General features: G+C 47.1%; 1 protein-coding gene across 2 annotated transcripts in view; it reads left to right on the top strand.

Annotated features, from left to right (window-relative positions):
• The window catches only part of pax5 (paired box 5), a 330945-nt gene extending 311769 nt beyond the window's left edge, over positions 1-19176 (top strand). For both annotated transcript variants that reach the window (XM_072516984.1, XM_072516983.1), the window contains exon 10: positions 17310-19176. In XM_072516984.1, the coding sequence (XP_072373085.1) occupies positions 17310-17386 (77 nt within the window). In that variant the 3' untranslated portion in view covers positions 17387-19176. The remainder of the gene's footprint in view (positions 1-17309) is intronic.
• Positions 19177-24417: the final 5241 nt, after the last annotated feature.

Here is a 24417-nt window from a genome sequence, read left to right as displayed (position 1 = left end):
GAAAAACAACTGGATTGTGCTGAGCTATCTGGATCCCTTGTGAATGTATTCAGTATGAATGACATGCCAGTGGAGTATAATGTTTTAGCTTCCCTAAAGTGGACATATGAATGAATCTTCATAGACTAGTATTGGAGTCCTGCCGTATTTCAAATGAAGTGAGCTTGATTTTCGCCTTCAAAGTCCTGCTTAGATCTTTACGGACACTTTCCGGATACCGCACACGGACTGGGGGCAAAGGGCTAGCTTTGTCCAATGATGCAAAGTCCACCAATGTAAATATCTTGCAGCATTCTCACAGGTAAATGCCTGGTGAGCTGGATTGAGTAATGGAAGGCACCCAGCTCTTGAGAGTTGCTGGAAGGCTGAGATACGTATTTTTTTTTAAAAAAGCATTCCAAAGGCTGCAGGGAGGGGGTCATAAAACAATCTGATGCCAGGGCACAAAACTATCTGAAGCAAGTGGTTTTGTCCTTTACTCCTGCTGATCCCTCTGTGTCTGACAAAGTGGACGAGGAGAGCAGGCGAGGAAAACCTCTTCACATGGTGGACAGGTTGAATAGAAGTAAGAAATGGCAGTCTAACGTAACCTCCCTGGTAAGGTAGGAATATCCAAAGGGACCATGCACTTGATGTGCCGACCACCAAGAGCTGGCTTTCAGCCTGTCCCACAGCCACCACTAGCCCATTGCCAACTTTCACATAGCGTTGCAGCTCCTCCATACTTCAACATGGCACATATTCAAGCTGCAACTTAAAAAGCTTTGCCATACTCTTATCCTATATAGGCTTTATATTAGAAAGCATGGTAAAAGCAGGATGAGGTTTAGGTTGGGTACACGACAACCAGCATTGACCTCTTGTACTTTGTGAGATGGTATCGTAGCATTGGGCAGCTGTGTCTCTATATTCAGGGGAAAGGAGGTGCAATTGAGACCATGTTACTTGAGGCACCTGTTTTCTCCATGAGCAGATGCTGTACCATATCTGCGGGCTGGTGGTTTGCCTGGAAGCATGCTTATTGCAGGTGGCAAAGCTCTGCAGCTGGCATGCTGGTGATCTCCCTGGAAGTCCTTGACGATTGGCTTGCACTTGGGGTCTGGGGTACACTGACCTCCCTGATATCTTTGTTTCACCGTATAGCACCTAACCTAGAAAATACTGTATGTGAGGTATTTTTGAGAACAAACTTGAATTTTAAAGTTCACAGGGTGATACGGTGGTGCAGTGGTTAGCACGGCTGCCTCACGGCACCGACGACCCTGGTTCGACCCTGGCCCCGGGTCACTATCCGTGTGGAGTTTGCACATTCTTCCCGTGTCTGCGTGGGTCTCACCATGTCTCACCCACAACCCAAAGATGTGCAGGGTAGGTGGATTGGACACACTAAATTGTCCCTTAATTGGAAATTGTTGTTTTTAAAGTTCACCAAAATTGTCTGTCATGGATGCTTTTAAAGGTGGCTAGCCCTCTGGATGAGGCTTGGCTCAGCACTACAAACACTTTCCCACCATATTGTACCATTCTGGGCACAGCAGATATCTACACCAGATAATATGGAGACCCAGGGTTGACATTTTCTAGGCTGTGTGAATGTTCGGCTGGGTAACAGTCGGGAATGTGTCACACTGGGAACAAACCGCCACACGCTGTGATCTCTTTAGGATTCGCAAATGTGTGTCTGCTTAACGATCTTGACAAGCCAACGCAGTGAAACAAAAGAGCTGCACACAACATGGGGAATTACAGCGAATGTTGACCGGGGCCCAGAACACAACAGAAACCCTGAGCCACAGGAATTCATTATTGTCGCCTTGTGGATTGAAGGGAATATTCTGACAGGGTGGGCGGGATTCTCCGACCCCCACCGGGTCAGATAATCCCCGGGGGGGGGGGGGGCCTGAATCCCGCCCCGTCGCTCCGACGCCGGTTGCCGTATTCTCTGGCGCCGGTTTTCAGGCAGGGGCGGGGAGCCGTTGGCAGCGTTCCCCCGGCAATTCTCCAGGCCCCGATGGGCAGAGCGGCCGTCGGTTTCTGGCCAATCCTGCCGGCGTGAAATGGACATGGTCCCACACGGCGGGACCTGGCTGGTAGACCAGCTGCTGCGGTCCCCGGGGGGTGGGGGCCCCACGGTGGCCTGGCCCGCGATCAGGGCCCACCGATCTACGGGCGGGCCTGTGCCGTGGGGACACTCCTTCCTTCTGCACTGGCCTCTGTAGGGCTCCGCCATGGCCGGCGCGGAGAAGACACCCCCCTGCGCATGTGCAAGAATACACTGGCCGGTCTGCGCATGCGCGGAACCACGGCGGCGGTTCTGCGCATGCGCTAACTCGCGCCAGCCCTTCGCCGCCAGTTGGCGCAGCGCCAACCCCTCTGCCGTTGGCCTAGCCCCTGGAAGTGCGGAGGATTCCGCAACTTCCGGTTGGCCCGACCCTGGAGTGGTTCACTCCATTTGTTTACGCCGCCGTCGGACCATCGGGGGATTCAGGAGAATCCCGCCCTATAATTGTGTAAGTCCAGATGCTCGTCTGACACACGACCTAGAACCAAACAAAGATAAATTATCAATCTGAAGTTTGGCAAATAGTGTGAGGGATTAGAACTCAAACTGGTTTGGGGCCCAACAATTATAAGCGGCTTCAGAAGTGTCTCTTTAATGCAAAGCCATTACATATGTGTTGAGGTGTGTACTATCATCCTTCTGCCTTACCAATTCACCAGCTGAGCACATGCAGTATGTAGTTGGAAACATAAAAACGTCGACAAGTGCTTTTTAATTCTCTGGTAAGAGCTATGGTGAATATTTATCTGTGAACCCTGCTAGTTCAGCAGGAAGCTTGTTGCTGAGCTCTGGCATGGCTGTGCATCTGTCTGAAGCTTTTGGTCTAGAAGGGAAGAGGTATTTTAGTTTCTAGTGTTTAGATTGATCTCCTAGTTTAACGATGAAGGTATTTATGTGGCTTTTGGCCTTCTGCCACGTCTCTGGTGGTGCATTGCATATGCCTATGTGGTGAGAATTCATTCCTTTGTTTCTCTCAGCTCTAGTGAGTACTGGGCTTTGTGGCACTGTGATAAGTTTACCTGACGTCCTGAAGGAGGGGTGTAATATGTGGCCATATGTTATGTTTACACCTCAGAATTACTGACAGATGAATGGTGAGCCAGGATATGATGTGGATACGTATGCCCAGTCCACCAGTACGTTCAGAAAGGCTAAATAATGCACAACTGGATGAGAGAGGGTGCAAGGACACCCCCCCCCCCCACACTCCTCAGTTGACTGTAACAAGGTTTTTAAAGGATTTATACGGATGAATGTGCCAATTCAATGTATATACTTTATTGTTTATGTGCTGATTGCAAAGAACTCAATCTGACAGGCTTTTTTGAGTTTAAATATATAAGGGATTAGTTTTTATTGTGGCAAAAACCCACTCAAAGATATTCACAATATTCAAAAAGGTAAACACATAGAACCATATAATCCCTACAGTGCAAAAGGAGGCCATTCGTCCCATCAAGTCTGCACCGGCACTTTGAAGGAGCGCCCCACCCAACTTTTTGGACACTAAAGGGCAATTTAGCATTGGCCAATCCACCTAACCTGCGCATCTTTGGACTGTGGAAGGAAACTGGAGCACCCGGAAGAAACCCACAGACAAAGGGAGAAAGTGCAAACTCCATACACGAGCGTAGGAGGTTAATTTTTGGCTAAATTCAAATTCAATGAGAAAAGGCAAGTAAATTGAAGACTACAGGAGGGCATGCCAGGAGCAGCACCAGGCATAACTAAGAATGAGGTCCCAACCTGGTGAAGCTACAACACCGGACTGCTTGCATACCAAACAGTGTGAGCAGCAAGTAATAGACAGAGCTAAGCAATCCCACAATCAGTGGATTAGATCTAAACTCTGCAGTCCTGCCACATCCAGGCATGAATCATGGTGCTTAATTAAACAACTTACGGGAGAAGGAGGCTCCACAAATATCCCCATCCTCAATGATGAGGGATATCAGCATTTCAGTGCAAAAGACAAGGCATTTGCAGCTGGCTAAAGACAGATGTGCCTAGCGGATGATTAATTTTGGCCTCCTTCCAGCATCACAAATGCCAGTCTTCAGCTAGTTCGATTCACTCCTCGTTTGATCCAGAAATGGCTGAAGGCACTGGATCTAGCAAAGGCCCTGGGCACTGACCACATACTGGCAATAGTATCAAAAATTTGTTAAGGCACAGAAGGAGGTTATTTGGCTCATCATTGGTGCCCTGAATGAGCAATTCACTTCTCCCCCTTTAACAGGGGCTGTTTAGCACAGGGCTAAATCGCTAGCTTTGAAAGCAGACTAAGGCAGGCCAGCAGCACAGTTCAAGTCCCGTACCAGCCTCCCCGAACAGGTGCCGGAATGTGGCGGCTAGGGGCTTTTCACAGTAATTTCATTTGAAGCCTACTTGTGACAATAAGCGATTTTCATTTCATTTTCATTTCATTAACATTTCACATTCTTCCTTTTCGATTAGCCGCCTAATTTCCTGAATGCTTCAGTTGAACCTGCCTCCACCACACCCACATGCAGTGCATTACAAAACCCAACCACTTGCGGTATAGAAAAAGTTTCCCATATCTCTTTTTTTCCCCCCCCTTTCTTTTACTAATTACTTTAAATCTGTCTTGTTCCCCTCATTCTTGAACCTTTCACGAGTGGGGACAGTTTCTCCCTATCTACTCTGTCCAGACCCCAAACTCTCAGTTCAGATGCATCTCATTGCAACCTACAGAACTCCGAAGGGATAGGGTGGATGCTGAGAGATTGATTCCATTGGTCGGGGAATCTAATACTCCGAGCCTCAGGATAAGAGGCCAATCATTTAGGACTGGAATGAGGAGAAATTTCTTCACTCAAAGGGTTGTGAATCTTTGGAGTTCTCTACCCCAAAGGGTTGTGGAGGCTCCATCATTGATACAGTTAAGACCATAAGACATAGGAGCAGAATTAGGCCACTTGGCCCATCGAGTCTGCTCCGCCATTCAATCATGGCTGATATTTTCTCATCCCCATTCTCCTGCCTTCTCCCCATAACCCCCGATCCCCTTAAGGCTGGGATAGGCAGATTTTTTTAATTCTCTGGTCGTTGGAATTCTCGTTTCCCGCCGGCAATGCATCCCCACCCACCTGCACTGTAACCCCTGGTTCTCTGCCCCTCTCAGGACAAAAGGCCTCCGCAATGACCCCCACCCCTCTGGATCACGAGCTGTCTCCTTCTGACGAGATTGGCAGTGCTGACTGCCTCTGTCCCCAACTCCCAGTGTTTAGGCGCAGGCTTGAATCTGCGGCCCACCCTGGCGAAGTGGGAGTCCCTCCATCTTCACTGGCATGAAGCTGTGGGTCCACCTCGGACTCCCGACCTCGACAGGCAGGTCTTCACTGAGCCATCTTTGTGGCTGCAGTGAGTGTATGGTAAGTGGAGCGCTTAAAAACAGCGCTCTTTCGCCCCAGTGGTTAGAATGTCCGCTGGGCCGGGAATTGCTCTGGTTTTGCGCAGGCAGAGCCCTGACCCATTTGTATGTCCTGACTCTCTTACTGACTGGCACCTCCAACAGAAATGCGAATCACACGCTATTCAGTTCCGCCAGCAACACTTAGCCTCCCAAATGAAGAATTCCGGCCCATATTTCTACAAAGCAATCTGAGGCGGAATTCTCTGGTCATCAGGATTCTTATTTCCTGCTGGCAGCGCAACCCTGCCAGCTGGTTTCACGGCTGCGTGGGGTAGTTTTAATGGGAAATCCCATTGACAAGCGGCGGGAAGATTGAATCCCCTGACAGAAAACGGCTTGCTGCCAAGAAACATGCAGCTGGGGGCACTGGAGTATCCCACCCCTGTGCCAGTCTTAGTTACCACACTCGGTGCATTCACATACATGAACAATAACCCTGACTTAGCCAATTATTGGCTCCTTTCTCTGATCCCACCTATTAACTTATTATTCTCTACTCTAGCGCTATGTATCTCTTCAAGGATTCTGTGCCCATTGGTAATTCTCACTAATATTATTGTTGTGTGTTGTACGTGCAGTAGGTCTGACAAAGAGGTTCTGAGTCTTGTATGTTGGAATATTAACTGTTTACTGATATCATATAGCAACATACATATATACAGGATATAGCAAAATCTACGAGCTAACTTCATGCTTGCTTCTACACATGTCTCTGTCCTGCCCACAACTGACCCTAGTTTTAGGTCATGTGTCTCTTTACATCACACCGTGGGTGGTAATGCTTCCCAGTCTCACATTAATTCATGCTGTGCTAGATACCCTTACTATGCCTTACCCTATCCAGACAAAGTCAGAACTGAATATTGGTTGGAGAGTGGGGTACACTGAGGGGCTCCTGCTCTACCTGCCTGTCTCACTTTGTCTGGCTGTCATCTCTTCCTTCTGTCCCTGGATATTCTTAACCTGTGGGGTTGCCACATCTACGTGGGGCAGCACAAGTGGATAGCACTGTGGCTTCACAGCGCCAGGGTCCCAGGTTCAATTCCCCGCTGGGTCACGGTCTGTGCGGAGTCTGCACGTTCTCCCCGTGTCTGCGTGGGTTTCCTCCGGGTGCTCTGGTTTCCTCCCACAGACGTGCAGGTTAGGTGGATTGGCCATGATAAATTGCCCTTAGTGACCAAAAAAAGGTTAGGAGGGGTTATTGGGTTACGGGGATAGGGTAGAAGTGAGGGCTTAAGTGGGTTGGTGCAGGCTCGATGGGCCGAATGGCCTCCTTCTGCACTGTATGTTCTATAAATGTGGTATCCATGCAACTCTCAGCCTCAAAAGATGCTCCGCTGTGATGCCATCTGCTGCTCAAGTTTCACAACCTGAAGCTCAGGCTACTGCAACTGATGACACTTTCTGCACAAATGATTATTCTGGACATGGGAAGCATCCTGTCGTTCCCACATAGCACAGGATGGGCTCTCTCCAGGTTGGAGAAGCCATGCCATTTCTCGATTCGTTAACTGATAACATTGTGACTGATTCAGCCTGAGTGCTGGTAACAGAATTTACCAATATTAATAAAGCTTTACCAATGAAATGTATTACTGTTAAACTTAGCAATATTGATTAACCTTACCAACACTTAGTACATCTTACTAATGCCAAAAAAACCTCACTTATAAGCCTTAAAATTTTTTACAATTATAATAAATGATCTGAGTTTTGAAAGGTAAATGAGCAAAATATTAATCGAACAATCAGTTACCTGTTTCCCTGTGATGTCAGATTGACTTTCTCAGAACCTGCTCAGTCCTCTGACGGACTGCTCTCTTCACCTTTTCTTATTAAACTGAAGCCTGCAACGCTCATCTTTTTAAACTGAAGACTTGTGCTCCATGACTAGCTGCGCTCCTAGCCAAGCTGTTTCAACACCGCTACAACACCTACCCTTCAGTACAGCTACAGCATCTACTCAGCTATGTGGCAAATTGTCCTGGTATCCCCTGTCCAGAAAAAGCAGAACAAATCCAACCTGACCAATCACTGGCCCATAAGTCTACTCTCGATCATCAGCAAAGTGGTGGGAAGTGCTGTTGACCGTGCTGGCACTTATTCAACAATAACATCACCGATGCTCAGTTTGGGTTTCACCACTGCCACTCCACTTCTGACCTCATTACAGCCTTAGTCCAACCATGGACAAAAGAGCTGAACTCAAGAGGTGAGCTGAGAGTAACTTCCCTTGACAGAGTGTGGCATCAAGAAGCCCGAACAAAAATGGAGTCAATTGGAATTGGGGGGAGTTGGAGTCGCACCTAGCACAAAGGAAGGTGATTGTGGTTGTTGAAGATCAATCATCTCAGTCCTGGGACATCACTGCAGGAGTTTCTTAAGTTAGTGTCCTAGGCTCAGCCATCTTCACTTGTTTCATCAATGACCTTCCTTTCATCATAAGGTCAGAAGTTAGGATGTTCACTGATGATTGCATTCAGCACCATTCACAAGTCCTCAGACACTGTTACAGTCGTGGGCTTCAACTGATGAGTGGTAAAGAACATTTGTGTCACACAAGTGCCAGGCAATTACCATCTCCAACAAAAGTGAATCTGACCATCTCCCATTACATTCAATGGTATTACCATCGCTGAATCCCCCACTATCAACATCCTGGGGGAATATTCAATACCTCCAGGATGGAGCCAGTGTTTCTGTAGACTTCCAGACCGGATGGAATGTAGCTAGTATAGTGATGCAAATAGACATTATAAGTTTCAGTCTGTCATTTGCAGGTATGGATTTCCACAGGAGGAAGGCTGGACTTGTCATAATTGTAATTCGCATTGGAAACTTCCAGAAACTTGACCAACTTGCAGTTGCAGATGTGTCAAGTGACCTCTGGCAGCCATCTTAAGCCGGTGTCTTTGTTTTAATAGTTGAAACTGCCTTTTTAAAAAAAAAAAAAGTTCCATAAGTGAAACCAACAGATGAAATTGAAATGTAATATTTAACACGTCCATAGCAACAAGATATTTATTTTTATGCCTGTCCTCTAATGAGACAGTGCTCATACATGCTGAGACTCCTTGTTTCATAACCCAAGACAGCATTGCCACCTGTGCTGCTGTTTGAGGTGAATGAGCAGTGCCATTCGGACTGGTGTAATGTGACCCTTAAATCTGGCTTGCCGAACCAGATGAGCAAACTGCAAATTAACTTGAGATTGATTCCAAACCTGAACCTCGGTTGAAGTCTGAGGCTACTTCAGGATGTTGTTTAATGAGAAAGTATTCATTGCAGAATGTGCACTGTATTATTTTGGATAGCTCTTGTGGTCAGACAATACCGTGGATTTTCTTTTTTTCCCCCATTGTGCATCAGTATGTTAGTTCGACATTGGAACATGCTGAATGTCAAATAGCACACAAATACTCTGTACTGACAGTTATGTGTAGTACAGGCTGAACTGGAATTTCATCTAGCTGTTTATCTATGTTTCCAATGTGCAACTGATTATGTAACAGCATAGAGGAAAGCCAGTTGGCTCATTGTGACTCTGCCAGTTTTTTGAAAGACCTAACTAATTAGTCCCCCGACCCTGCTCTTTCCATACAGCCCTGCAAATTATTCCGTTTGAAGTATTTGCCCAGGAAAGACCAGACATCCAAGCTAACTTCTGCCAAGTTTTAAAAATATGAGGCCAGAGCAGTACCGATGTCCTCTCTACAGATATCACAAGTACTATCAATAAATTGAAAGCAAAATACTGTGGATGTTGGAAATCTGAAATAAAAACAAAGGGCACGGTTTAACGGCCTCGCCACCTGCGACTTAATGTCGGGACAAGTTCGTTAAATCTCACAGAGGCCCTTCCCAAGATTTGTGATGCTCAACGCCCGTGAGATTTAACTGTGTCTTGCGAGACGTCACGAGCTGGATCTCGCCCTCACTGGGCATGATCCAGATCAGAATATTTAAATGATCCATTGGCCCATTTAAAAATGCATTTGTGGGATTCATCCCGTGCCACCAGGGTGCTATTTAGTACTGATTTCCACAAACGTGGACCAGTGGTAATGGCACCTGGAGAGTCTCCCAGGCCATTAGAGCCCTCTGAGTGGTTGGGTAAAGGGCGGGGTGGCACCTTGGCACTCCCCCTAGCACCTGGGCACTGTGTGGCCCTGCTAGCTTGGCTGGGGAATGCCAGTGTGCCAGATGCCAGGTTGGCATTGCCAGGGATCGGGCCCGGGGGTCTTACCAGGTGGAGGGGAGTGAGGGGCTATACCCGGAGGGGCCTCCCTGTGTTGTGTGGGGAAGGAGGGGGTCGTAAATGGGGGTGGGGGAGGCTGCGTGGGGGGAGGGGAAAGATTGGGGCAGTCATACAAAATGGTGTACTTATCTGCGAGGAGCCTTTATGGCTCGGGCTCAGCGTAGTGAGACTCCCCGCAGCCAAATATCCTGGCAAAGTGCCATTGAATAGAGGGGTGTTTCTCGGTGCTGCAGCTCAGCTCGTCAATACAGGAAGAAATCAGGCCGCCATTTTTAACTGCCGCCCTAACCTCTGGATCCCCCCCAACGCCCCAACTTACCGATAGGGAGTCCTCAAGAACCCCCTCACCCCACCTCATGATGGCAGGGAACCCTGGCACCCCTAGCCTGGCACCCTGGCAGTGCCCCTGCCAGCCTTGCACCCTGGAAGTGTTGGGGTGTCACTGCCAGGCTGGAAGTGCCAAAGTGTCCGAGTGGCATCTGAAGTGCCAAGGTACGACCCTGCCAGAGCCCAACCATTTAGGGACCACCAATCACCTGGGAGACCTCCCATATGCCATACTGCCTGGTCCACGTTTGTGGGTACCAGTGCTAAACGGCACCACGGTGAGGTATCCCAGGCACCGGCGTTTGATCCCGCGCTTTGGGATAGACCGGTGCAGGCATATTCAAATGAGGCTAACTGCTCGCTTGAATTTACAAATCTGAATCCCACCCAATGAGGGAGAGATCCAGGGTGGGATTTACCGAGCAACCTGACGTGTGTTTTACAGCGGTGGAGGCAGTGTGCCAGCGGGATTCCCTGGTGGTGTTGTTGTCAATGGAATATCCCGTTGAATGCACACCTCATCACCGGGAAATCCAAGGCAGGGATGCGCCATCATGGGACCGGAATATCCCGCCGGCATGAACAGCTGGTAAATTCCGTTCCCAGATCTCGTTGGATCTCATGAGGAATCCTGAACGACGTAAATCTCGCGAGAGCCCGATCACGCCCTGAGTTTGATCTTTCATCTCAACTGGAAAAATTGTAACTGGTTTTAACCAAATGAAAGGATGGGAAAAGGAAAAATTAGTGATGGGGTGGAAGACTGTAGACACTAAATGACAACAGTTCTGGTCGCCGCATTATAGGAAGGATGTGGAAGCATTGGAAAGGGTGCAGAGGAGATTTACCAGAATGTTGCCTGGTATGGAGGGAAGATCTTCTGAGGAAAGGCTGGGGGACTTGAGGCTGTTTCATTAGCGAAGAAGCTTAAGAGGTGACTTAATAGAGGCATACAAGATGATCAGAGGATTGGATAGGGTGGACAGTGAGAGCATTTTTCCTCGGATGGTGATGGCTAGCACGAGGGGACATAGCTTTAAATTGAGGGGAGATAGATATAAGACAGATGTCAGAGGTAGGTTCATTACTCAGAGAGTAGTAAGGGCGTGGAATGCCCTGCCTGCAACAGTAGTGGACTCGCCAACACTAAGGGCATTTAAATGGTCATTGGATAGACATATGGACGATAAGGGAATAGTGTAGATGGGCTTTAGAGTGGTTTCACAGGTCGGCGCAACATCGAGGGCCGAAGGGCCTGTACTGCGCTGTAATGTTCTATGTTCTGTGTTCTATGATTGCTGCTGTAAGACCAAAGGGAATGCTAAAAAGAAACAAAAGTTGGGTCCAGAAGAAGTCAGAGGTCTACAGTACAGAAAAGGCCCTTCAGCCCATCGCGTCTGCACCAGTCAAAAACAAACACACAACAATTCTAATCCTATTTTCCAGCACTTGGCCCATAGCCTTGTATGCCTTGGCATTGAAAGTGCACATGTAAATAATACTTAATGTTATGAGGGTCTCTGCCTCCATCACCCTTTCAGGCAGTCAGTTCCAGACTCTCATCTCCCTCTGGGTGAACAAAGCTTTCCTCACATCCCCTCTAAACCTCCTGCCCTTACCTTACATCTGTGCCCCCTGGACATTGATCCCTCCACCAAGGGGAAAGGTTTCTTCCTGTCCACTCTATCTATGCCCCTCATAATTTTATACATCTCACTAATGAGCCCCTCAGTCTCCTCTGTTCCAAGGGAAACAACCCCAGTCTACCCAATCTCTCTTCATAATTAAATTTCTACAGCCCAGACAACATCCTGGTAAATGTGGACAACAGCCCGGACAACATCCTGGTAAACCTGAGGGGCTGGTTTAGCACAGGGCTAAATCGCTGGCTTTGAAAGCAGACCAAGGCAGGCCAGCAGCACGGTTCAATTCCCATACCAGCCTCCCCGAACAGGCGCCGGAATGTGACGACTAGGGGCTTTTCACAGTAACTTCATTTGAAGCCTACTTGTGACAATAAGCGATTTTCATTTCATTTTTTCATTTCATCTTCCAGTGCTATCACATCCCTCCCATAATGTGGATTCCAGAACTGCATACAATACTCTAGCTATGGTCTTTTATACAGTTCCAGCATTACCTCCCTGCTCTTAAACACTATGCCTCAGCTAATAAAGGCAAGTATACCATATGCTTATTTAACCACTTTATCCACCTGTCCTATTTTAAGGGACCAGTGTACATGCGCACCAAGGTCCCTCTGATTCCCGGCGCTTCCCAGTGTGCTGCCGTTTATCATGTATTCCCTTACATTGTTTGTCCTGCCAAGTGCAACACCTCACATTTATCCAGATTGAATTCAATCCGCCACTGACCAGCCCGTCTATATCCTCCTGGCTATCCTCCTCACTATTTACCACCCCACCAATTTTCATATCATCCGCGAACTTACTGATCAATCCTCCTACATTCAAATCTAAATAATCTATATCACTGAAACACCAAGGGCCCCGATACAGATCCCTGTGGGACCCCACTAGACACAGACCTCCAGAGAGAAAAACACGCCATGATCATCACCCTTTGATTCCTGCCAATCGTTAATCCAATTTGCCAAATTTTCTTGGATCCCATGGGCTCTTACCTTTGATATCAGTCTTCCATGTGGGATCTTATCAAAAGTCTTGCTGAAGTGCAAGTAAACAATGTCAAATGCATTGCCCTCATCTACCTCTTCTAAAAATTCAATCAAGTTGGTCAGACATGACCACAACGACGCTGACTGTTCTTGATTAATCCCCGCTTCTCCAAATGCAGATTCGTCCTGTCTCTCAAAATTGCTTCCAATAGTATCCCTGCCACTGAGGTTACACTGATTGGCCTGTAGTTCCCTGGTTTATCTCTTCGTCACTTCTTGATTAATGGTACCACATTGGCTATCCTCCAATCCTCCGGCACCTCTCCTGTGGCTAGAGAGGAATTGAAAATTATTGCCAGCACCTCTGCTATTTCCTCACACTATGACTACCCAAATTTAAAAAAATTTAGAGTACCCAATTATTTTTTTCCCAATTAAGGGGCAATTTAGCGTGGCCAATCCACCTACCCTGCACATCTTTGGGTTGTGGGGGCGAAACCCACGCAAACACGGGGAGAACGTGCAAACTCCACACGGACAGTGACGCAGAGCCGGGATCGAACCTGGGACCTCGGCGCCGTGAGGCAGCAGGGCTAACCACTGTGCCACCATGCTGTCCTCACTATGACTACCCAAGTTAATGTTGGGGAAGTTGAAATTCCCCACTATCACTACCCTGTATCTAACTGAAAGATGAGATTCTGTTCCTTGAGGTTGTTTAGCTTTATTGGAAAACTGCAGGAGGATGGGGACAAATTGACCATTTTAAGAGCGAGGGGGAGAATGAAAACAACAGGTACCTAGAAGCTTGATGTTGTGCTTATGGACTGATGGGCTTTGCTCTGCTAAGTGGCTGTGCAATCTCACCAACGTACAGCCGGTGGCATTGTGAGGAACTAATACAGTAGACTAAATTGTACACAAATTCAGCCAGCCAGGGGAAGGTGGGAGAGGATGGAGACTGCTTGAGCTTCTGTTCAAGGAAGAAGCAAAGTGCTCGAAGACCACCCTGGTGGGGAAATGGAGTTGTAGAGGGATTGAATGCCCAAGGTGAAGAGGGGATGGTTACAGTCTGGAAACTGGAATGAGGGCATACACTGGAAGAGCCACAGATATAGGTGAGAAGAGACTGGATAAGGGAAGAAAGGATAGTCGAGATAAAATAAGTAATTGTAGGAGAGTTGGACCAGACTGAAATGATAGATGATCAGAGGATTCGATAGGGTGGACAGTGAGAGCCTTTTTCCTCGGATGGTGATGTCTAGCACGAGGGGACATACCTTTAAATTGAGGGGAGATAGATATAAGACAGATGTCAGAGGTAGATTCTTTACTCTGAGAGTAGTAAGGGCATGGAATACCCTGCCTGCAACAGTAGTGGACTCGCCAACACTAAGGGCATTCAAATGGTCATTGGATAGACATATGGACAATAAGGGAATAGTGTAGATGGGCTTTAGAATGGTTTCACAGGTCGGCGCAACATCGAGGGCCGAAGGGCCTGTACTGTTCTATGTTCTATGATAGTTCTACTAGTATAGTCCTGTTTGCAGAACTTGGGAAAGAGAGAGAAGTAATTGTTCAGGGTTGGTGGACTTTAGTTGGGAGGTTGTGAAGGCTTATTCCTTGAACAGGGACCCAACCAATCTCCACCCACCACCCCCTCCTCCACCTGGCTGAACTTGATCTCACATTGAAAAGTTTCACCTTTAACTCCACTCACCATCTCCAAACATAAAATTGTTGCTCTGGGTACCTGCATGTGTTCTAGTAATGTCTGCTTTTTTGAGGGATATGTGGAACATTCCCTGTACCTACTCGGGGAGAGGGTGGAGGGGATGGGCACAGCTTCCTCATCAATACTTCCTCACACACCACTTCCTGGAAGAATTTAATTCCATTAGCCCAGTTTCTCCATATCCATTACATCTCTCTTGATGCTATATCCATCCATGCCAGGACTTCTGACATGTCTTTTTCTCAATGGAGGAGATGTGTATTAAATGGCATGAAGTTGCTGTAATTGTGCAGGGAGATGCAAACTAAATCCATCACAGGTACTTGGGTATAGTAATTAGTAGTGCAAGTAACTTTTTAACAGGATCAAATGTGGTCATTACTGCTAGTCAACCTCTCTGGTACTGAAAATTAACTGTTACCCATGTGGACTCTCATTCCTTCAATATTGGATTTTTTAAACAACTTTTATATACCCTCCTCCTGGGTGTTATTTTCCAACCCTTCAACCTGATTGGAAACAGAGATACCTCATTGGTTGCCCTGTTCACTCAGGTCCCAGATGTCCTGTTTGCCTCACTGCTCTTATCAGCTCACACTTTCAGCAGCTTTGTGGACATTTTGAGCTGAAGGATTGGGGCGGGTCTAACTAATGGCAGGTGCCTTGATTGAGAATGTTGGTTCGGACAACAGGAGAACTTTCTGCTTTTCTTTAAACCGTATTGTGAGACCTTTTCCATTCCATAGGCAGTAATGATGTGTCGATAAACCCAGGCATTTTCTGGTTCTCTCCTTTTTCTTGTTTTTTCTGGTTATTTTCCAGTTATTTTAATGCTGCTTGGGTGGGGCGAACAAAATTCCATTTAAGGAGTGGGAACTAGTATGCCGTCCATCCACTGTAGTTGCCCAAGGCTTGAATTTATGAGGGGTAAAAAAAAAGTCACTCTTTGCTGCCAGGATCTAATATAAAATTGGTTTTGATTGCTGCATCCCAGTTCCAATTGAGTATGGTTGGACGTATAGTGTGGAAATGTTTACAATTCAGCAGAAATTGTCACCTTGCCAAGAAAGGGCACAAAGTTAGTTCAGAACATGCAGAGAAAACTTCAATAGAAGGTGATGTTTTTGACTTTAGTGTTAAGCTGCAATATCACATCAATAAAAAAGATTTACCCGTCGTCTTTCATAGGGATTTTCAAAATAAATGGTTGCCACGCCAAAGATGGCCCTTATTCTTAACATTTGTTCCCAAGGAGATATACTTTCCCAGGAGCAGGAAAACTGCAAATTCTGCCTTGTACAGTTTATCCAACATATCTTTTTCTACCTCCTTTACTTTCCCTTCTGCCTAAAATATGACCATAATGTTAATGGCAGGAGTATAGAATGATCACTTTCCTTAAGAGGATTTGAGATCTTGTTGGCTGTGCAGTGGGGAACATGTTCCATGTAAAACTGTAGGTACATACAGCTGTAATATTCACATGATGCATTAAGTTCCCCTTGTTTCTGATTCTGTCTTCAGCGATACAGTTGGTGGCTAAGGGGAACTTTCATTTACTTTCATAACTATTACCCACAAAGGACACTGACTTGTTTATCTAACTGTACATTTATGTATGAACTTATCAGTGACACAGAAATGATTATAGATTAAAAATTGGAAAAGGAGGTCTCAGTATTTTCTACCCATTACAAAGTGAAGATACCTGTCTGTATAGTTCAAGTGGTTGAACAATGGAGTTAGACATAGACATAGAACATACATTGCAGAAGGAGGCCATTCGGCCCATCGGGTCTGCACCGACCCACTTAAGCCCTCACTTCTACCCTATCCCTGTAACCCAATAACCCCATCTAACCTTTTTTGGACACTAAGGGCAATTTAGCATGGCCAATCTACCTAATCTGTATGTCTTTGGACAGCGGGAGGAAACCGGAGCACCCGGAGGAAACCAACGGAGACACAGGGAGAACGTGCAGACTCCGCACAGACAGTGACCCAGCGGGGAATCGAACCTGGGACCCTGGCGCTGTGAAGCCACAGTGCTAGCCACTTGTGCTATCGTGCTGCCCGAGTTAATAGTGTGTTATTTCAGAGCTGACTTCCCAACCTGCACAGGAGCAGAGCTGATCGTGTAATCGTGGCCACACCGTGCCATACATTCTGCCCAAGGCAGCACGGTAGCACAGTGGTTAGCACAGTTTCTTCACAGCTCCAGGGTCCTAGGTTCGAATCCCCGGCTCGGGCCACTGTCTGTGCGGAGTCTGCATGTTCTCCCCGTGTCTGCGTGGGTTTCCTCCGGGTGCTCTGGTTTCCTTCCACAGTCCAAAGATGTGCAGGTTAGTTGGATTGGCCATGATAAATTGCCCTTAGTGTCCAAAAAGGTTAGGTGGGATTACTGGGTTACGGGGATAGGGTGGAGGCGTGGGCTGAAGTAGAGTGCTCTTTCCAAGAGCCGGTGCAGACTCGATGGACCGAATGGCCTCCTTCTGCACTGTAACTTCTATGATTCATTCATTTACATGGAGGTAAATGGGGCACCTGTGGGTCACAAAGTTCAATCCAGCATTGGTTGTAAGCACTGTTCCTTGCTTACCCTTGGAATACACACCCTTTCCAACATTTTTGTAGTTCTCGGTGAGCAGTGTTCTTTGTTTACTTGTTTATGAGCAATGCTACAGGTTTCAAAGACATAGTTGGCCAATTCGCCAAAGTTAAACCATAACTGTGTTCGCACGGCTGAGGTTAGCCCAGATTTCCTGATTGGCATTCCTGGAGCGCGACGTGTCCAGATTTCCTCTTTTCAGATGTGCGATGTTTTCTAACGCTGGTGTTGTTCTCTCTCAGGTTCCCCCTATTATTACAGCACTGCATCTCGTGGGTCAGCACCAGCAGCTGCCGCTACAGCCTACGATCGTCACTAGCTGGTAGTGGGGAGGAAGGCCTGCAGGTAGTGAAGAAATTGTGCACTTACAACAATATCAATCAGGTCTGAGACAACAGGAAATGTGTGAAGCTCAGAAGGTCATGTGAACTTCCTGCAGGATAATCAAACTGGCTTTTGAACCACTGCTGCCGAACATTTGCTCTTCTCATTGCAGAATGAGGGAAACTGCTGACCTGGACCCACACGGATAGTTAACCAGGCAATCGATGGAGTGCATCCATTTAGTACCGAAGAAAGACTGTTCAAGTTTTTTTTTAAATTGGGAAAAATGTGCTTTTAATATGGGAGTGATATTTTGTTCCATTTTTTTTGTTTCTGGGAGATGATTTCAAACTGAAAAATGGCGAAGATCTGTCTATATTTAAAAACCATGATATGGATTACTGAATCACTGCACTTGACAATATTTGAAGAGTGGTACGGGAAAGAAAAAAAAGATACCTGTATAGTAATTACACACTGCATCATACCATAAGAGCCTTGATCTTAACCCTTGTGTACTAAAACATCTGCCTAAAATATAGCTTCGTAGAATATTTACAAGTTGTGAAAATGTTCTAAAGAGGCAGAGAATATTGCACTTGACTCAATCCAGTCTGTGAATTCTAGTTTATCAGATTTAATGTTTGACAATGATTTAAAAATCATTGTTCCATTAGTATTGCGATGTAATCTTTTAAATTGCAAGGCCTTCCTGCACTCAAGAGACTTGAGAAGGAACTGAGTCGCAGTTGATCTTGCGCTGATTCTAACAGATACCCAGGGCTACCATGCACATAGAGCAGGTTATGGACGTTCTGAGTCCTCTGAAAATCAGAATTGGCCATTTACTTGCATTGTATCTGTGAGTCTGCCAGGCTTTGGGAATCACCCAGTAACAGTCTAGCTGCATTTTGAAATTAGCCTTGTGTCTATGTGTGTGTGAGCTCTCATACCCAAGACTGAAAACCCTGATATTAATGGGGAGGTGATCAAGGCACAAGGGAATACGGAAGCATGGGGAAACCCGGATCTCATTGAAGTATCCTGACTCCCACCTGGCAGCCTGAGGGGCGGCCAGAGCAGCACATTCAAGCAGTAGGGGGCCTAAAGCATTTCCCAACAGTTAGTTCTGGGTCACGGCCAGGGGTGCAGGGGAATGAATGGGAGGGATGTTGGTAAGCTGAGAGGGCAGGGCACCCACTGAGGGGAAATGGCAATGTGCTGAGAGGAGGGCACCCACTGAGGAGAAATGGGAATGTGCTCAGAGGGCAGGGCACCCACTGAGGGGAAATGGGAATATGCTCAGAGGGCAGGGCACACACTGAAGGGACATGGGAATGTGCTCAGAGGGCCGGGCAAACACTGAAGGGACATGGGAATATGCTGAGAGGGCAGGGCACCCACTGAGGGGAAATGGGAATGTGCTCAGAGGGCAGGGCATACACTGAAAGGAAATGGGAATGTGCTCAGAGGGCAGGGCACACACTGAGGGGAAAATGGGAATGTGCTCAAGAGGGCAGGGCACACACTGAGGGGAAATGGGAATACGCTGAGAGGGCAGGGCACCCACTGAGGGGGAAATGGGAATGTGCTCAAGAGGGCAGAATCACGATCGGGGGATGTGAGGAGGGTGTTGAGAGGTTGGGTGAGGTGGGATTCTTGCTGCAATGGGGTTTCCTGTGGTGATGGGGGAGCAGAGATGTTCAGCTTGGTTCCTTCCTCTGGGTGTCCTCCTCAAAAGTGCAGTTTGAATAGGGAGACATGGCTGGAAGGATGTGGGGTTGGTGGAGGGCTCTCAGTTTTTGCCACGGCAGGGGGTGGGGGGAGGGGGGGGGAAGGTGTGGCTGTTGAAATTTGCGCTGAATGTTTAACTCTGAGCACAGCATTTCATATTTGGGAACAGAGGGGTATATTTTTAAAATGCATTTATTCAGCTAATGCTGGAAACATTTCTATGTTTTCTTAAAGCTGTGAAATTCTCAGCACTAGAAACCCATTGCATGCGCTGAGGGGAACTCACGTGCTGTCTATTCACAGAGTGATCGGGATGTAGAACATGTGGAGTGGGGTTGAGACAAATAGCACCACTGGATTTAAATGGAAGCTGGATAAATGCACAAGGAAGAAAGCAATGGAAGAATAAACTGATGGGTAGACAAAGTGAGGGGAAAGAGACTCATCATGCATACACGCTGGCAGAGGGCAGTTAGGTTGAATGGCCCATTGCTGCCATGTACGTTGTGCATAATGCTGCCTGTGTGTGTTTTACAAAAGCTGTAGAATACTGGAAGAGGGAAACATTTCATTTCTATTATCCAGCCCTGCTGTGATCGGCATTCGCAACCCATTCTCCTAAATAAATGTCAGAGCTTCACACAGCACGAGACATAACATTTAGTTTTATGAAATGCAGCCCGCTGTTACTGAGTGAACGCATTGTTACTTTGCCCCTGTCTGTGAGGCTCGGATGATGGTTTGGTGCAGTGGGTAATTGTGTCGGCACCATTCTGCATTCTGTTTTGTCCACAGGTTCTCTGGGTTAATACAATTACTTGTAGATGGTTATGTTTCAAGAAATAGCTCTAGAATGATTAACTCCTTTGTATAACGTGTACAGTATGGGGTAAGAGTGGGGACTGTCTTGAAGAAAGGGGCAGGCTGAAGCTCCTGAGGAGAAAGAAACCCTGCCCCGCACTAAATGCGCTGGTTTTGGGTTGAAAGAGCTTTGGGTGGAGTTGGGAGCTATTCACACTGCTTGCAATGTTCACTAACTGGGCAGTGCTATACAAGCAAATAAAACTTAGCATAAAGAAATGATGGGGGGTCCACCTGGTCCAACAAACCTACTCTACACCAATTCTGTTGAAACATCATGACTAGACGCCACAACCAACCCCCTCCCATCCGTTATGTAATCTCCTGGGAGAGACAAAAGAAATCATAAAAACACAAGGGCAATCTCCCTAGCCAACTGAAATAGTCCTGGAGAACACCATGACCATGCTTATATTGTTACAATCTCTGTAGAGGCCAAGAACCTTAAAAACTAAATTGGAACTTCGAGTTAATAGCTGAAAGAATCACGGGCGCGATTCTCTGAAATGGAGACTAAGTGTTCGCGCCGTCGTGAACACCATTGCGTTTCGGGACGGCGTGAAACGGGCGTGGGGACTACCGATTCTGGCCCCCACAGGGGACCAGCACGGTACTGGAGCGGTTCACACCACTCCAGCCTCCCTTCCCGGTGCCAAATGGGAGCCGTGCCAACCCGCGCATGTGCGGGGGACTTCTTCAGCGCGCCGGCCCCGACGCAACATGGCGTGGGGGTTCAGGGGCCGGCCACGCAACAAAGTAGGCCCGGGGGGGGGGCGGGGAGAGGCCGGCCCGCTGATCGGTGGGCACCGATCACGGGCCAGACCCCACCGGAGGCCCCCCCCCGGGGGACGGAGGCCCCCCCCCCCCGGGGGACGGATCCCCCTGTTCCCCCCCCCCACAGACCACCCCCCCTAACCCTTTGTGCAGAGTTCCCGCCGGCAGCGACCAGGAGTGAACGACGCCGGTGGGAATCTGCTTTTTCCGCGCGGCCGCTCGGCCCATCCGGGCCGGAGAATCGATGGCCCCGCTGCAGATTTCAACCAGCGACGCGCCAAACGCGCCGGCGCAAATGGCGCCGATTCTCCGCACCTCGGAGAATTGCGCGCCGGCGTCAGGGTGGCGTGGCGCAGTTGCGGCGATTCTCAGGCCTGGCGCGGGCCTGGGAGAATCGCGCCCGACATGTCAGGATTTCACGTTTTAAAACATTTACTATAACATATGACTGAAAACACTATTAACTAAATACTATCATTGTAGGCAAATTGTACTTTAAACCACAGAACAGAATACACCCTTCTTATTCTTAGCCAAACCAAAATAACATTGTTGATGGGTATACTTTACACTGTGCTTTACGTGGACATTCTGTTTTCCCAGAATAATCCACGGTGATTCTGAGGGTTTATTCCTGTTCTTTTTGCAATCTGAGAACTGGTTCACAGTGAGGTTTTTTTTCCCAGAGGCTCTTCCTCTAGCTCAAGCTAGGCGACTCTTCCACCGTATTTTAAATCTCCATAAATTTAGCCTTTTTATTTTGTGCGTGAACTTCCACTCTCATTCCTGCCTGGTGAACCATAGAAACCTTTTTGGCCTCGATCTACTCCCTCTCCCCTGGATCCAGGCAGATTCAAAACTATGATATGTCAGAAAGCCTCATCTTTACAATGGCTTCCTCTGCATAATTCCCCATGTTAACCTGAATCACATGGGCCTTGTATGTAGGCAGAAATGTTAATTATCTATCCTTGAGAGCCTAACTCTCATTCATTTTGGAACTAGGTGGCCAGTTTAAAGCACAACCATCACTGCCTGACATTGCCAACACTTTTCTGGGACTTTGTATACGTCCATGAGCTGCGCCATTGTCTTCAAGCAATATACCTTGCACCTTATTCTCAATAAAACAGTCAAGCTTTCTTTTGACCTCTTACAATTAAATCACCCTGACCTTCTGTCAGGCCGATGTCAGATAGGTCACATGACCGGCTTCATTTTATTTCTAAATTTGAAGACCGCCCCAAAATGTAACAATCTTATCAACTTCATAATTGTAACAATATAACATGGTGGTTCATTTACCATTTATAAAGTGCATTCTCCGCAATGGCTAGGTGCTGAGCCAGCTCATTTTTGAAGGTTGGTTGTGTTGCCATTGTGTTCTCAGACTTTGTCCTCTCGCATCACCGAATAATGGTTGGGTAATTGCTTCTCCTGATCTGTGGTGGGAATGTTGGGCCATTTGGCTTCACACTTTGTCTAGCTCAAACTGATGAACCACAATTACCAGGAATGATCCAAAATATATTACAGGTTACCATAACAAACACTTAAGTAGCACTTAACTAGATAGCAAACATGTGTAGTGTTATCAGTCAACTCCTGGAAGCTTGTGAAGCCAGTTATTTAATCTACGGACACTGTACACGCAGTTAATGCAACATCATTTCCTTCACATATCTGTTTCTGTGCTGCAAATAGGACAGTCCTGTCGTACAAAGAGTGACAATCTCTTGTTTTCCAGTTTTGTTAGCAGCGTTGTTGAATTCTTACTCGTGTCAAAGTTTGTTTCCCACAGTGCACCTGCTTCAATGGTCTGCAGCTGATTGCCATTCAGAAACTCTGGAAAAGGAGTTTCCATCAGCATGCAGCATTCAGGATGGAGTGATTGTAGTATAGGGAGTCATGTTAATGCAGCTCGGTGACAGGACGTGGGAGGGTCGGGGGTCAGACTCCTGATTTACACACTGCCAGAAATTAACCTTCTTCGATTTCAATGGATAAACTCAGTTGAGAGGTGTAAAACTGATCTCATCAGTTTCCCAATGAGCAAATTAGCCTAAAATTGCCCCGCAGTCTCTGCAGAATTTCACGGATTGTCACCATTTCCTATAGAAGCACAAGATGTACTTCTGAAGTAAAATTAAAATGAACCGTCAGTGTCCTTAAGCAGTCTTGCTCCTGACCAGGAGGAGCTAGTACACTCTTCCCTGCTGTCAAACACTCAACTAAGAGGGAATGTGTCAGAGAGATGAATAAGATATGTGATTAATGTGTGCTAAAGACTCCATAAACCGCAAGTGATAAGTGCACAGTGGGCTGTGAAACTGTATCACAAGTTGGTCACACTTAGTATCTCCCTGCTCCCTAAGATATATCCAGATAACACCACAGGTAAAATAGAAGCACATAAATAACATTGCATTTATTAAAATGTTAATGTTAGTTATGTGGAAACATGCAGGGGTAAAATGTAATCTTGAGCTGGAGCATAAAATGAGCAATAGTAAATCTGCAGCTGCTTACAATGAAAATAATTCATTGGGTGAAGTGTAAAACAAGCTACTGAATCGCTATCACTGTCTTGTGTTAGCACCCAAGGCTAAATTTTACCCTACATTATCTCTCTCACACTCTTACACTCTCACACTTCTGTTTCACACGCTGTCTCACCCGGACACACTCTTTTCCAATATTCGCACACACTACCACACAGGCAGACACACTCGCGCACACTTTTTCACCCACACACACTCTCGACCATTCTAACACAACTGTAACACACACACACTTCCTTGCTCGTTCTCACACGCTGTTACATTCATTCACGCATCCACAGTCTCACACGCTGTCTCCCCCCACCACACACAATCACCTACACTCATGGACACATTGTCACATGTAGACATTCTGGGCAGAATTTTTCCTGCTTGCGTTGTGAACCTGAAAGGTGGCAAATTAAGAATCCGCCTCTGGGTGCCCCTCCAATTAAAAGAGGTTGTGGGGGGTGATGGGGGTATTTGTCAGAGTAGGCCCAATCAGAGAGCTCACAATGAGGGAAGCTCAAAAAGGAGACATTCGGTGCAGCATCGTGAAGCATTAGAAAATCCTGCGTGGCCACAGCTGTCAGTCTATCAGTACGAAGGGGAAACCTTTCCACAGGAGGGCTAATGGTTGGGGCTTGGCTGTCACAGCCCAGCAAGCTCATGCTGGAGTTATTGAGTGATGGCATTGATGACCCCCTGCCCACCCACCGGGCGGCTGTCTCCAATTATCTACCAGGTGGTGACTTCAGTGAAATGCCTGTCTCCCTGTCAGGAGGATCCCAAAAGTGCCATCAACCTTTATCTAATTGGCCCATTAATGGACCTAAGTGACTACTTGCTGTCGCCGGTCAGATCACCAATTCCGTATTGACCTCACCTCCGGCAAGAGTGTTTGGAGCCTCCCGGTCCAACGTCCAAATTTGCCTCCACAAGCCTGGGAAAATTCTGCTCTCTCTCTCTCTTCTCTCTCTCTCTCGTACACACTGTTTTCTGATGTCACAAGGACGCTGCTGTGACACCGGCAAATCTCATGTGTTACTGTAAAGTGTGAACCCATTGCGACTCCATTTCAATGGAGTAATAGCCAACCTATCTCATGGGCTCTGGG

Source organism: Scyliorhinus torazame, chromosome 9 (genome assembly GCF_047496885.1).
Source record: "Scyliorhinus torazame isolate Kashiwa2021f chromosome 9, sScyTor2.1, whole genome shotgun sequence".
NCBI classification, from domain to species: Eukaryota; Metazoa; Chordata; class Chondrichthyes; order Carcharhiniformes; family Scyliorhinidae; genus Scyliorhinus; species Scyliorhinus torazame.
The sequence above is the reverse complement of the archived record's forward strand: the minus strand, read 5'-3'. Positions and strand labels throughout refer to the sequence as shown.